The sequence below is a fragment of the Melanotaenia boesemani genome, chromosome 14, assembly GCF_017639745.1.
Source record: "Melanotaenia boesemani isolate fMelBoe1 chromosome 14, fMelBoe1.pri, whole genome shotgun sequence".
NCBI lineage: Eukaryota > Metazoa > Chordata > Actinopteri > Atheriniformes > Melanotaeniidae > Melanotaenia > Melanotaenia boesemani.
The window spans coordinates 26,321,853-26,338,124 of record NC_055695.1 but is presented as its reverse complement, the minus strand read 5'-3'; the positions used below and the strand labels follow the sequence as shown (position 1 = coordinate 26,338,124).

Genomic DNA, 16,272 nt, shown 5'->3' with positions numbered 1-16,272 from the left:
CTTACCTGACTTGTCTGTCAAGAGCCTCTTAAAAGAAGCCCATCACACTTACAGCAGATGATTAAAGAGAGGTTAAAGTTACGGTAAGAAGGGGGTTGGGGTGGTCAGAGTACCTGGTAGACTGCCTGCTCACACTGCTTGTCTTTCTGGGCCTTCTTCTCCATCTCTTCTCTCTGCTTTATCTCATAGATGAGCTGGAACAAGTCCCGTAGGTCCAGAATCACAGGCTCGGCCTGTGACAACAAGAACACATCATCCTATCCATTAACACACACACTAACAGGAGCACAGTACTCATCAGAAGGAATGGCCTCTCCCCATGAGTGTTTACTCTAGTTATGTAATGACTGAAGATAACAGAAGGCTAAGGGTCTGATTAAAGTCTGCTTTTGTCACCGAACAACATCTACAGAAAAATGTTCATGAACACAACAAATCGAGCCTTCTTTCTCACAAGCAAACGCTGGGTACACCGTCTTCTGTGATGTGCCTCGAGCACAGTCTCTGATGACAACATTTATGCCTGTAAGCCAATGTTACGTGAGGCATGCGCACTTCAAGAAAAATCACCTCAGTCACTCACGCTTCAAGGAGAGTACTGAGGGTGTACAGCTGTGCTCTTGACACGGGAAGTTGAAAAAAACACAAGTCAGTTGTACTCCACACTCTGCTGCACTGGTGTATCTAAGGTAAAGCAATGCTTATGTCTTTTTAAATATTGTTTGTGTCTTTTGAAGAAAGATGGACTTGTCACCACAGCAGTGTAATTCAGTAAAATATGGCCACATATTTATATAGAGGGTTTGACAAGCTATCAGTCTCAGGGATGTATTACGCAAACTAGCCCCAGTAGACTCTATTTTATGTTAAATATCAGACATCTGATGATGGATAGGTTACTGAGAAGAGCAAAATCAGAGTGAAATATGTTTGCCTCAGAGAAAACTCAGTATTTCGCAGGATGTGCCTGACTGCATTTTCTTCAGAATAGCAAACAGTGCAATCAGTGTGTCTAAAATCTTTTACGACAGATAACAAAGCCCTTGAAGTGATTGTTCTCTGCTTCACTGTGACTCAGTACAGAAAATGGAAGTTCTGCTCTGAACTAAATAAACTTTGCTGTCAGTTTTTTTGGGGTTTGAAAAGCAGGTTAGAGAACAGCAGCACACAAAGAAACAATGAGTTTCTAAACTCTTATCTGCACAATCACTACGAGCTGTATTCCTCCTCTAGATCGGATTTAGACAGAGCCATGAGCAGATAGCAGCCCCTTGTCTTACCTTGTGCCACCTTTCTTGTCGAGGTAGCAAAAGCAGTGACAACAACCGCTGAGACACAACTTACAACTGCAGCCACAGCACGACTGAAAGGAGCCTAATGTTGCAGCCGTGTTTCACACCTAATCAATTATTGACTTGAGCTGTGCAGGGTGCACCCAGAGTTCATAGACAGAATGGTGCTTTGCATAAAGTATTTCTATTTTAGCATCATCTCTCTGTCAGATATTCTCAGCTATGTATCGTTCATGACAGACACACTGCGGTAATCTGTCTCTCCAGCTGAGCCAACACTGAAACATGTCACTCTTTCAAATTCACATTTACTTTATATTACACAGGGAGAGTCACTGGTAGTAGAAAAAGTCTGCATAAACTGCCATTAAAAGGGGAAAGCTTAGGTTATTAATGCTCAGCATATAATGTACAACAATGACAGCTGTGTATACATACGGTCCATGAGTAACACTGGTCCAAATACATCACATCCACAGGTGGGAGCAACACCATCAGTCACCTAATGATAATATCACATCTACCACAGACAACACCAGCACATGCCAGCACATGCCAGTCAGGCCAGATGTAGCATTAACCACTATCACTGCTGTAAAATATGAAAAAATAATATTAACAGTGTTGGATAAGCTAAAGATAACAAGTCAGCCTAACCTCTTTACTGCAGGAACAGCTATTAGATAAGTGGCTACCCTGACCTCATCCGAAACTGTCTGAACACATCAAGACTGGGCCACGAAACACCCCCAAAGATTTTATGGATGGATAAAATAAGAAAGACGAATCCATGGCTGCATCATCAATGGACACAAGGTAATGTCAGTACTGCTCTTATCACAGATGAGACACTTTTATCAGGTCAAAGACATCTGAAGAAACCCCTGAAAACATTCACATCTGTTAGTTATGTTTAAGGTGGGGACATATTTTCCAGTATTTAATGACACCAATGGTGGACATAAAGCTGGAGATGCTATCTGCCAGGATAACGATAATCACAGTAATGAGTATTGGTGTATCTGTGACTTTTGTTAAGACGTTTGTTAAAACCCTGACTCACAAATGTTTGTAATCAGACTCTAACCTGTGTTTTTAATAACTAAAATACTTCATTATTAAATAATCTTATTGTTAGTTATCCCTGGATGCAAATAAGCTATCGAACAGCATCATAAGAAATTGACAGAAACAGAAATTCTCACAAACTCAGAAAGTTTTTTTTTCTTTTTTTTTTTAAAGAAAGCAGCAACAGATGTATGCATGCTAAAATTAGTTGTACATTTTATTTATATAAACTTCTCACAATGGCTGTGAAGAGATTGTTGGGGCACTCCTTTCCAACACAATTAGGATTCTTCTATCTGAACAAAAACGGGCTAAATAAAACATGTCTTTCTTGTGCTGGGACTTTGAGTGGAACAGAAAGCCAATTACTTTTGAATGTAACCCTAAATTGGCCTTTTCAGAACAACTTTAAGTCTTAGTCATCATGACGACAAAGACCCTTCACATCAAAGTTGTTACTTTCCAATTACAGCCTCAGAAACAAGCACAGCACTTCTATCCCTCTCACTGTTTGCCCCAGTCCCAGTGCCAGTAATGATGGGCTCAAAGCCTGAGAAAGGGGGTAAAATATAATCATGACCTTTCCTCTGGCACACACATCAGGTGAATGGCAGCTTAGCTGGCTGACCATAACTTTGTGGTACACTGTTAAGCTGGGTAACACAAGACAAGGAGCCATTTTTTTTTCATCCAAGTGTGGCATGTGTATTTGTGAGTATAGACCAGGGTGCTTGTGTGTATTTGTCTAAGTCAGGAAGCCACAGTTCATGGCCCGAGGAGGATGGATATGCCATTAGAGCTGGTGACACACACTCAAATCCTCATCGACTCACTATGTGAAATCAATACAGCTACGGAGCAAGCCAGCTGGATCCAGACGAAACAAGCCAGACACATAGATACAACAACAGCAACAACAATCATATCAGAGCCCAGAGAGGTACTCAATATCATATAGAGTTTGTTGCTGCAGGACTGAACCTGAACCCTTCCACACACACAAAACCTGATCCTAAAGCTTTGGACAGTAAACAGTAGGTTTGATGTACAACACAAAAGCACCATGGGCCGTTTAAGGGTCCTTATCTAAATGTCAAGAGGTTTGTGCTTGTGAAAAAGACCTTGATGAATCACACATTAACCTACACACAAAGGATGAATGCTGAAACATATATAAACAACTGCAAAGCATTACAACATACACACACATACACTGACCGACTGTGCAGTTTTGATGGCCACAAAGCGGTGATTCCCTTCCTTCCCACAAACGTAGCCAAAGGCTCTGTGGTCCGTGATGTCCTTGGCAATGTAGGAGATCTCGTGGACTGCATGGTGGTGCTGAAGGACCTGTAGAAGGGGATGATGGAGAATGGGTGTTAAAATCATGCACACAAAAACCACAAATAAGGCAGTTTAATAAACAATTTAAACCTAAATTTAAACTGACAGGTTCATCTGATGGTCCTCTCAGCAAGTCATTCAATCAAACACAAGTAGAATATAACAACAGTCTCTTCAACCATCTACCAAAACAAAAGGATTGCACTTCATAAAATAAGTAAAATCAGACCATGCATCTGCTGTTATGCTCAAAAATAAGCTTTTAGTTAGCCAACTATAAGCTTAGCAATCGCCTTAGTTATGCTGCCATAGGCTTAAACAGCTGGAGGACATCCCCAAGATGCTCTGAGCACCTCCGTCCAATTTTCTCTCTTTAGTCTCCATGTACAAATACACAATATTATTACTGACATTAATTTGTGGCTCTCTTTTATTTCTCAGCAGCTGTCCCTGGCTTAGTTATGGTGCCTGTTGACCCCTATGTCGTGTCCTGTCCACCACCAGCCAGTTGTGAGTCTCGTTCTACTAGAGGTTTTTCCTTGTTGTTAAAAGGAGTTTGTTAATTTCTACAGTCCCCGCTGCTCAGGATGAGGGATTAAATCAAGAAGATTTGATGCAGTCAGTTGGTTTCCTTTGCTAGGTGATTAAGATTTCAGAATCATGTAATGGATTTGTTTGAAATGGATTAGAACTGGACTAAAATGAATTGTTTTGAGTTAGATGGTATCTTTAAAAGTTTCTTTAGATGACTTTGTTGTGAATTGGTGCTTTACCAATAAAGCTGAGTTGAATTGTATCTAAAACAGTGTGACAACCAGCTCCTGGTGCAGACAATGGTTTTATCTGCTAAAATGACCACATTTAAACGTAAAATGAAACAAAAACCTGTCAGAAAGTTGGGAACATGAACTCACTCACCCACAAGCTTTATGTACACATTTCTAAGAACTCACAAAAAAAAAAAAAAAACATCCAAGTGCCTCAAGCACACACACACACACACACACGCACGCACACACACACAGACAGGCTGTATCTGACACTGAAATGTTTGTGGCTCTCCTGCCCTCTCTGGTTTAGTCTAAGTTGGGAATGCCAAGCTGGCATTGCCTGTGGCAGATGGCACTGTTTGTCCCGAGGATGGGGGGGGGGTGAATCTGTGACAATCACAGCTCGGCAAGCTGTCCGACTTGATCACTTCATCTATGCCCTCACTCACAACACACACACACATAGAATTCACAGCTTAATTTGTGACGTCCCTCTGTTAACTCACACTAAACGTCTGCTTTGTTGTCATTGTCTGTGCCAGCTGCATGCGGGGAGCAGAGGCACACAGTCAACATAACGATCCTGCAGTCCCTCAGTTCAGGCTGGGGGGGGGGGGGGGGGGTTTGGAGCGCTTTACATCAGAGACCAAACACACACATTTCCCCCTCTTTGAAGCTAATCCAGAGGTGAGACATGGCAGAGCAGAGTGGTGCCGGTTAAACATGGGGCCATGGACTCCCACACACACACACACACACACACACACACACACACACACACACACACACACACACACACACACACACACACACTATAAGCCCCAGCAGAAAGAGATAATCACTGTATGAGTCATGTCTTCTAAATTTAATAATTGGAGTAATGATTATTATTACCACCTTTGATTGACCTGAAAATGACAGCTAAGGCAGTGCATGTGAACGTGCGCATACACACACACACACAAAAAAAACAGACACAAACACACAGACACACAGGCACACACAGAGCTCATTTTGCAGAGGTTATTGAATTATCTCCGGGTGGGCGACGAGGTGACAAAGAGGGACTCTCATTCAAAGAGAGCAGAGAATGAAATGACTGCATAAATTCAATTGCTCCTCTTCATCTTGGTAGCAAGTACAGCTCAGGCAGTAGAGGCAGTTCACATATACAGATAATTTGTAGGCTTTAAAAAAAGGGAGAGATGAAAATGTTTTAGAAGAACCTAAGTGGGATTAAAGAATCTCCTTCAATGTGAAACAAGTGTTAAACTGTCTTTAGATTTAAATCAGAGGACAAAGCTTTACTACAGTAAAACTTAAAAGTAAACAAACAAACAAAAAAGATTAGATTTACGCCATCATGGTCTTTTAAAGCATCAATTATCCATTTTGTTTTTTGACAAGAAAAGTGGAACAACTTCTTCACCCATTCTCTAAATCTTTTCTTCTTTTTTTGGTGCCTTGCAGCTGACGTTGGGCGAAGGAGTAAACAACGATGAACAATGTAAGTCAGAGCAGACTCATACTGTCCAAGCTGAGATTTAAACCAGGAGCATGCTTACTGCAAGGTGATGATGTAATGCCACCCACAAGAATGATGTTGTTTTTCTCAAATCATCCAAAACTGCCTGAAACATCTGCTGATGCATCATCCCACAAGTTCTGCTGGAAACACTGTTCACACTAGCATGTTAGTTGCATACAGGACTCTAAATAAAGTTTTTTTTTTTTTTGTCAATGTAGCTGGTAAATTACTAGAGTTACCAGCCAATCAGAAAAAAAAAATTATTGCAGGGAATATAAACCAGAAGTGCAAGAGTATGCATTTAATCATACGTGTTTCTTTGAACTGTTTTTTTTTTTTTTTTTATGAAAATGCCAAACAGCAACATTATCTCAATTATTTTTAAGCACAGCACTAAAAACAAAAAACTCCTGTCTTATCTCTACTCTGCCAATCTCTCTTTCTTTCCCCTCTTCCACCAATAAAGTCCTCATGTGTTTCTCTGATAATTTAGCCACATTGCAATTTCTAAACGGTCAGTGTGTTGAAATCCAGTTGCTAGTGGTGCATACCTCAAAACTCGGCTGTAAAGGGAGGCAGCATCCCAGAAGCAAAAGTTGTGAGCTGCAGTTTCTCAGCCTCAGGCCGCTGCATGACAATGGCGGCTCCAGGAAGGTACATAACAAATATCACTCAAAACGAGTCAGAAATACATTTTTAAGCCCAGAAAGTTACAGCGTGCTACTTTAATTTATATTTGATGGGTTTTCGGGTGTTAATTAAGACCCATGGTTACATAATGATGAAACAATCTATTTGGAGCTTGTATACAGTTATAAGAGATTTAGAAAACTTGTGTCTCTTATAAATATCAGAAATGTGTATTCTAGGGTCTAAATATCTGGCAGCTTTCAGATGTAGCTTGAAGTTGTTGGACAGACAGATGGACAAACAGATGGACTGTGAGAAGACTGTTTGCAGAAACAGGTGGGTTTATCTTAAAAGTCGATACTGACTATGCACACTCTCTCCCTCTCACCAGCACAGTCGATGTGCACTACCAGTCCTTGTTACTCAATGTCACATACACACATCCTCAGCGTCTCTGAGGGACTGTGAGCAGCATGTCCTTCAGCAGTTTCTGGCCACTGACCCAAGATATTCGCTGTGAAGCTGGGAGTGAGGCAGGAGGGTGAAGCAGCAGGATGCTGTCTGTGTAACCTCCCTAACCTTCACGTTGCTGAACTGGACAAGCTGTCCAGTTTCCAGCCGGTGCTGTAAGACCAGACTGAAGGTAGCAGTTTTTTTAAAGTTATAACCTGACCACAATGTACTGTACCACCAAATGTTTGCCCCTAAATTTGGATGAAAAGATGAGAAAAAAGAATAGAAACAAAAACATACACAACAAAAGCACCTCTGTTATTTTTCTTTAGCACATTTAGCTGTTTTTAAGTGGACAAACTGGAAAAATATCATATACATAAGCAAGTTAGTGGCATCATCAGCAATCTTTGAAAGATTTTTAACAACATCAGACATCTGTTGTTTCTGTAAGCCATGAAACTTTGTGACACACTGATTTTTTCTCATGTGTCTTGCTGCAATAACAAGCCGGTCACAGTCAGGCGGAGCTACAATAAAGCTTTGATAAAAGGCCGAAGGATTATCACCACTGTAATATTGTTCAGAAAATATAACTTCCTCAATTTTGAAAACTTCCAACTTTATTCTGATGTAGATAATAATGATTAAAATGGTTTTCTGATCTCATGCTCCATCCTCTCAGAGGAGGACTGGTGTTTCCTGGCTCTGGCTATAACACTGCTGCATCTACTGAAGCTCACAAAAGTCCACAGATACTCAGACGCTTTGCAGAATTAGGAGTTTTAGCCTCAGTGAGCACCATAAATGATTGATTCATAATATTTTTATCTAACTGATTTCAAATAATCTTACATTGATGGATTTTAATAGTTTTGTTTACCTGCTCAGGGACGATGTGTGTAAATTAGCAGCAAGCTCAGACTGGTGCAATTACTCTTAATTGTGCACTTTGCCTAGAATAACAAATTAAATTTAATTAATATGGTTTTGTGAACCACTGTTCAAAGAAAACTTAGTTGCAGTTACAGCTGCAATTCAGTCAGTTTATTTTGAGAACACTGTATTAGCTGCATCTGTTTTAATGCGGCATGTTTTTTATTACTTAAATAAAAGGAAGAAAATATTTAATATTACTTTGTCACAAGACAAAGACACATGTCATGTTCATTTTTATTTATTTATGTATTATTTTGATCATTTATGTGGTTCCCTATGAGGCTGGTATGGTGATCCCAGGTGTTTTTTTATGCTCAACTGTTCTGCAACATCTGCTGGTCCGGTGATGCTGGCCAACATTTAGTGTTGGTCTATTAGTCTCTCTTGCAGTGAAATGACATGTGACTGTGCTGCAAACCACAGGGATGCATAAAGAGTCCTTCTGCAAACAATGTTGACATGAAAACACCAAGAGGAGCAGCTGCATCTCTTCTATAAATGTTAATAAATTACTAAATACATGACATCAGGCTACAAACTTTGCTCTTCACATGGTACAAAAATAAAAAAAATCTGCTTTTGATCTGTTTTAATTATGCAACCTTGTATGAAGCTGTTATGGATCACACAGTGAAGTGAGAGACATCTTATATCCAACAGTTCATATTTTGATATACAACTGAATACTTAAAGAATCTCTGAATCAGGATGTCTAATTCTGGTCTTTGAGGGTCCCTGTACTGCAGGTTTTAGATGTTTCTGTACTTCACACCTGACTCAGATAATGGATCACTAACAGGTTGTGCAGAACTTTACACTGAACTGTTGGGGAGATCTATTTAATTTAATTTAATTTAGATGTGTTAGAGCACCTGATTTAAATTGATTTAAATGAATTAAGTGCTCTAACTTACATGCTCAGGTGTGTGGAAGTAAACGTACATATTTCTAGTGAGGAAGGTATGTTTTTATTAAATATTTATTTGTTTAAACAGCCTTTTCAACAGTATAAGATTATTATCCAAGAAGCATTGCTACGACAAAGACATAATCCACCAAACACAATTTTCTTTACTTTTGTGCTAATTTTAGGTAGAAATGGAGGCAAAACAGACTTGCTCGGTGTGGATCTTGCCACTCCTGTGTAGGAACACAGTGATGTTACGCTGAGATTCCTCCACTTGGCATGTATGAAATACAGAAGAAGAATAGTGATGAGGTCTTTTTTTCACCAGTAAGGTGCAACAGATGTGTGAAAAAGAGCTCTAGGTTTCCTTTTTTGCTATGATTTTTTTCTGTTGACTGACATGGATTAGTTTGATTTCTCTGATTTGAGTCTCATAATGCAGGCCAACAAGCCCAGCCCTCTAAGTTTATGACCTGGCTTGGTTGTGTGTCCCACCTGAGACGTTAGGGACTGAAGAGGACAGTGCTCATGTGTGCCTTTGTGCCCATATGGGTATGCTTTTGTTGAGATACAGTTGACCGAAAGAAAGACACACCAGCCTGCCCTTTGTTAGATTAATGTCTCCCCTCTTCTCTTTCTCCATCTCAAGCGCCACCTCCCTCCATCCTGCACGACCTTCCCTCCTCCAACAGAGAGGCCATCCATCCACTCATTCACCCATACATCCATCCACCCATCTGGCTGACTGATGCACAGGAGGGGAATGAGACTGTCAAGATCCCTGAACCTCAGCAGAGTCATTCTCTCTTTCTCTCCATCTCCCTTTCTCCCTCGGCATTAGGAGGGGTTGAAGGACTGATAGTGAGGGCTGCATATCTCTATAGTTAATATTAATGTGCAGAGACAGAGGACAAGGTCTCCCTGTAGAGAGCTTTACTTTGACATATGCTCTCTGATTCTCTAACAGTCCCTCTAACTATGTCTCAGTCTGTCTCTGTCCCTTTGTTGCATCTTTCCTCTATCAATCTTTTTTACATCCTTGTTTCTTCTCACATTTTCTTTCTTTTCTTTTTTTTTCTCTTTGTCTCTATCATTTTGCCTCTTTACTTCTATACCTATCTCTCTCTTTTTTATGATAGACGTTTTGAGGCATCAAAAGGGGCGTGACACTCAGGTTTATGAGGGCTATTAAACAGGGGGATGAAGGTGAAAGATAGTTGACTGTGTCCAACATTCGCACCATGTGGACATAAGCTTACCTGGTCCAGCTTATTTAATACAATACAGTAATACAATAAAGTTATGATCCTTGAGGGCAAAATGAACACCTTAAATTCTTTCTTTTAAGACAGGTATTTACAAGTTCTTAAATTCAATGTGGCACAAAGTCTTCACCATCAAGCCTACGAGAAGGAAAACTGGCTTGTTTAGTGACCAGAGAGGTTGTATACTGAGGATTGTGGGCATTATATTTGTTGCTCAAGGATACAGTGACAGGTATGGCCAGGTGGGGGATTGAACCTCAATAAAACCTGTCAGCGGATCCTTGAGTAAGAAAATTTAAAAACAAACCACTAGGTACTTTTCTTTGAGCCACAAGCACACTCACTCTGCAGCAGCGTTTAATAACTGACTTCTGAGTTCATCTGTCCATAGAGTGCCCCCCCTCCCCATTTATGACTGCTCCTATTGTTGTAAATCTCTGAGCTGTCAAGATTACTCAGTGAAGCCAAGAAAAACTCTTGTTAACTGTGTTTTTCTAAGTCTTTGAGTGATTCTCAGATCTCATCCAACAGCGGGAGGAATACTTGGCAAAAATGACAGAATGAACTGAGAGTTAAGAGATACGCTCAAAATATGGACCACAGGGGGCTGATAAGAAACATACAGTGATGGGATAGATCCCATCGGTCAACCAGGAAAGCAGCCATGTAAGATGAAAAATGCATAATCCTGAAGCACAATATGAAACTAGTGTTGCTGCTGTTTGCAAAGAGGCAGACAATGGGATAGCCATGTTCTCTCATCTACTGAGGCCTTGTTCTCAGGGTTTCAATTATGCCCTCCTGATTTCCCCAGGGGCCCATCCCTTTCATGGAGAGGCCTCATTAACAGAGGAAATACAAATGTATGCACACACTGAAGTGTTGCATGCAGCAGCACACACACAAACAAACAGACCTACATTTGCTTCAGAGCTTACCCCCGACTTCTCATCAAAGATCTTGATCCCTCCAAAGGAAACAGTCAGAAACACCTTCTGTTTGTGTTCTCCTTTAGACCGCGCTGCTGCCGCTATACCCTGAGAGAAAAAATAAAAAATAAACACACACATGAAGTACAAAAGACCATATTAGACACAGAACAGAAACATGTGAACAATGTACAGGGAATGTTTTTGAATCTCCATATAAATAACTTCATAACCCTTCTCTGAAAGATGGACAGAAACAACTGATCTTGTCTTTCCTCCATGGCACTGTGTTAACACACACCTGAAAATAATGCGTTTTGGTCAATAATGTCAATAATATGTCAACTTTAAAGGACCCATGGCATGTTTCTGCATATTTTCTGGCTTATCTGTAGTGTTAAAGCCATGCGTTATTACCTTCTTAAAACTCAAAAAGAAGATGTTTTAGAATCTGAATGGCAAAGAAACTTGTTTTATCTAATAGTGTCAAACTCTAAGTTTTTTCAGCAACGTAACCGCCTCTGCCATTATAGTTCTTTGTTGATTTTGTTCCCGAGATATCTAAAAGGAAAAGTGTTTTCGTTCGGAAGGACAAGTTGACCATTTTCAGCTTCCATTGAAAGCCATCGATCAGGACGAGTGAATGAAGTTTGTTTTTCCTAACGCAGAAAATGCTTGTTTACTACATTTCACAGATGACAGTTGTGTGAATGAGGCCCACAAAAAGTTAGGGGTATTCAACTTTAATGCCTTATTGATGTTATTTCATGAATGTAGGACAGTAGAGTCACATAATTGTGGCTATTTCATCTCAAATGAAACAGAGACTAACACTGGAGGGTGTAGCACAGCACGGAAAGAGCAATGTCTCGATAACTTGTCATGTGTTCGGTGTCGTTTTGGTCCCATGATGTCAAAATGTGAAAAAGATTATGCCAGCTCCACTTTAAGATCTGATCAGAACTAGATTATGTTTTTTATTTCGTTTTTTTAAATCTTATATTTTGATATGTAAAATCATAGAATTGAAAAATGATCCACTTTCATTTTCATGTGACTGTACACATTTTGGTGTTAAAAAACAAACGCTACTCAGTTTACGCCATCATCAGTTCATATGAGCTGAGATCTGTCAGTCAGCATCCACCACAGACGCCATCCCAGAGTCTCCGAGCCGAGCGCTGCGCAACATCTTTTGATTTTGAAAACTAATTTTGAGCGCTTGGCAGCTGCTTTAATCATTCATGTTTGGCTGAATGGTTTGTAACGAATCTGTCTGTCATGTGACAAACTAAAACTGAGCTCTATTTGTACTTTATCCAGTTTTTATGGGTTTACTCGATTTGGAAAAACATTTTTTTTTATTGGTAAATGAGTGAAGACATTTGGCTTATTAAAAAATAACCAGAGCTGAATGCAAATAGCAACACATCCAGTGCTGTTTCAAGGGATGTTGGATTTTTGGCAGACATCCCAAATTTTCGTTCTCCTTCTGGCCAAATGGTGATATGTGCAAATTTTACCATGTAACTGTAAAAACATGTACACTGTACTGGTATTAAAATATCCCTGTGCATACTCTTGATGTCAATATGAAAATTATATTATTTTCAAATTCTAGAACTACAATTTCCAAATACACCAACAAACATTAAAAGGTTAAAATTATTTATTTTCCCAAATTAAACTGTAAACTAAGAAAAAGCGTAATGGATTTTAGTCAATATCTGACATGTTTTTATATCTAACACTAGCCCTTTAATCAGGATTGTGGAAAATGTAATTTTATGACATCACACACGATAGAAGCACCAAACATATAATGGCATGCTGATTTTTAACAAGCATACAAGGTTGGATGGTGCCTTCAAGTCAATTTGTATACGTGAATCCCAGAAGGAGAAGAAAAGCAGAAGCAAAAACACAGGAGTGAAGGAAGTGGGTTTGGAAAAGGAGGAGCAGTGTGAGAAGAGGTGGAGAGATCAGAGAAAAAGAGTTGATGGATTTCCTGTCTGAATACATGAGGAAGAGGGATGCTGTTTGATCAATGAGCCGTCTGTCCTCTTTTCACCCTTATTGGTCTCTGCTGGGTGGAGTTTTTTCCACACGTAAAGAAAACATAAACCCAATTTCCTTCAACCATACGGGTTTAGGACAATTAATAATGAATAAGGCGCTCTCCACATTTTTATAATAGATCCACAGAAAAAGGTGCTAAAACAGATGTTTTGTTTAGAGATGTGACTGTGGAGGGACAAGGTGTAACCGAAAACTGATAAAAAATAAGGTTGCTCATAAGGACTTCATTTATAAATGAATACAAAGTGGCCTATCTCTCTTCATCTTTATTCTCAATCCTCTCCCTCCCACCTATCATCCAAATTATTCCTCTCCTATATCCCTTCTCTTCTCTGCTAACTGCTCCATCTGTCTACCTCCCCATCTAATTGTTCCTGTCCTGCCAAATGAGACATTCACCCCAATCCCCTTCTCATCCATATGGCTAACCTCCTGACTTCCTTTTGCACTGATCATCATCTTCCTTATAAATCATTGTAAGCACATTTCTTTCTTTTTTTCTTCTTATTTTTGGACCTGAACTTTTTCTCCCCTGGCAAATTTGCATACAGGAAACCTGCAACAAACTGTATGTATGAACATGTACAAAGGCACAGTTATGCTGCGATGTATAAAGCATGCATATTTAAATGCTGGGCTTTAAAATATGCATGAAGTTGGACTCTTTATGGACCCAAAATGGGGGATGGCTACTGATATTTGTGGGTTTTGTGAGTCCTGGAACTGAATGTAGCTGCAGGCAGTTGTGTTACATTATTTCTGGGTGCTGGAGTTCTTCAGCTTTCTTACAATTAAAATGCATGGAGCCTAAAGAGCAGGTATATTTTAATCAGATGAATTAGGGCTGGGCGATTAATCGAATTTTAATCTCAATTACGATCTGGGTTTTTAAGGATCATAAAAATTAAATGGCCCGATTATTTGCTCCTTCTCAGTTTACTGTTGTGCTGTTTTCAGTTGCAAATCGAGCGCCACATTACAGCGCTCTGCTGCAGACTCCTCCCACAGCCCCAACTGCTTTGCTTTTATTCAGCGCGAGTTCCTGACACCTCTCCAGTTAAGGGCTGGACACACGATGCGACACAAGAAAATAGAAAAATGTTCAGTTTTTGTGAGTCGTGACTAAATAATCCACCAGCTCCCAGAGAAACAAAGAGATAACAAACATTATAAACAAACATAACTTTTTTTCTGTGCTCAGTTAAGACAGTGAACAACCCGGGATTTAAGAAACTCATCAACACTTTGGACAAACAGTATCACTGCCATCTCGTCAACGTTTTAGTGGAGTGTCTCTCCCTGCCCTGTATGATGAGTGTGGTGAGGGTTTTGTAAAGGACGTGGCTACAGTCCAGTGTTTAACCATCGCTACGGTTTCTCTTTCTCTAATCGTGTTAAATAATCAAGATCTCAATTTCAATTAAAATAATCATCATTATCATTTTTCTCATAATTGAGCAGCCCTATGACAAATCAAAAAAGAGTAAAAACAAAACAAGGAGACTTTTGTTACCTTGAGCTTCATCATGGAGTCCTGGCAGAGTTTGTCTCCGCGGGCGGCAGTGACCTCGTCCAGGCCTATGAGTTTGGCCTTGTAGCGGACGCCATCGCCCTTAAAACGCCTGATGAGAGCTGCCTCGCTGCGATCCTGCCCTGCAGACACACATGCACAATCACACTGCAGTCACTGCATCTTAAGTCAAGGACCTCAATCTCCCTCAGACCAGTGCTATTACCTCAGGATCATCAATCAACCAACCTGCAAAAGAACTTCAAACTGTAATCGTTGATACAAACACACAACCAGAGCACAAGTCAAAGCGACGGATGTGAACAAGATCTTGTTACACTACTAACACAGATCAAAGGATACAGTCACTGTGGTTTCATATGAATGGAATAAGTCATTATACTCAACAACTTGAATTGGTGATGTTCAGAAGGAGAAGTGTTGAAAGTCTGACTGTTCTTTTACAAAATAATGGTGTGACATTTTGCTCTTATCTCCCTGGTCTCCTAAAGTCCTCCCTCCCTCCTCTCCTGCTATTGTGCTTCAGACTGTCGACACTGTGAGAATGCATTAGTGCGTGTCAGCTGCGGTGTGCATGTATTGACCTTGCTCTTGTCCAGGAAGTCTCTATGTTATCTCCCATGTTCCTCTTCATGCATGCACAATGCATAACAGCAGTAGGGTCGCTAGTCATGAGGCTAAACTCTTTCTTTGTGTCACGCTGTCACCACCTTTCTTCCACTCTGTTTTTTTCCTGCCTCATAGCAGCAGCGTGTGACTTTTTCATAGCATTTTTATACAGGGATACACAAGTGCTTTTCTGTTTGACTCCACACTGTGTGTGTTTGTGTGTGTGTGTGTGTGTGAGGGAGAGTAAAAGACTGTAAGAGTGATAGTGAGAGAGAAACATAATGATAATGCAGCATATTCAGATAATATATTGAGGCATTAGTTCTGTACTCTGTAACAGCGTGACTCTTGGAAGGTCATAGTCGGAGTGATGGAGAGGTCCCACTCCTCCTTTCCTCGCTCTTTCACACTCCCTCTGTTCACATGGAGTCCCTACAGCACTGCAGTGTAAGAGAAACTCACTCTTTAAACAAGAGCATCATGTTTGTTCAACACTAATCTACTACCACATATTTTTAAATCTGCTTCAGCATTAAATGTATTATAGAAGATATGAATTTTTTGATGGTGTTTATTTTACCACTACACTGTCAGTGGGGCCAGCTCCCGATCCTAATTTTGAACCAGCTCATGCATTCAAACAAATAAAACGTTGGTCAGGAACCAGTAAAGTTGGTTCTCAACAAGAACCAAAACATAGTGGATCTTCACAAACTGTGACATCACCAGAGGCCACAGGCCTAGGTTCACCCGAACGCCAGTCCACATGGGCTGTATTATATGTTTCAATAAAGTTTAGAAAAAGAAGAAAGAATGCCTAACCAAATAATTGATGAATTTTAAAAAAATGTTTAAGGAATACCGCAATAGTAAATATGACTTGGGCAAAATTGGAACTGGAGGTGATGATACATGTTCATCTTTCCAT

The 16,272-nt window shown here is 40.1% G+C and overlaps 1 protein-coding gene across 13 annotated transcripts in view; it reads right to left on the bottom strand.

Moving 5' to 3' along the window:
- dab1a (DAB adaptor protein 1a) overlaps window positions 1–16,272 on the bottom strand; it is a 92,413-nt gene that overhangs the window by 21,924 nt on the left and 54,217 nt on the right. For all 13 annotated transcript variants that reach the window (XM_042005290.1, XM_042005288.1, XM_042005292.1 and 10 more), the window contains exons 3-6: window positions 14,718–14,857; window positions 11,135–11,233; window positions 3,579–3,710; window positions 114–233 (exon numbers count right to left, since the gene is read on the bottom strand). In XM_042005290.1, coding sequence (XP_041861224.1) covers window positions 114–233; window positions 3,579–3,710; window positions 11,135–11,233; window positions 14,718–14,857 — 491 coding nt within the window. The remainder of the gene's footprint in view (window positions 1–113; window positions 234–3,578; window positions 3,711–11,134; window positions 11,234–14,717; window positions 14,858–16,272) is intronic.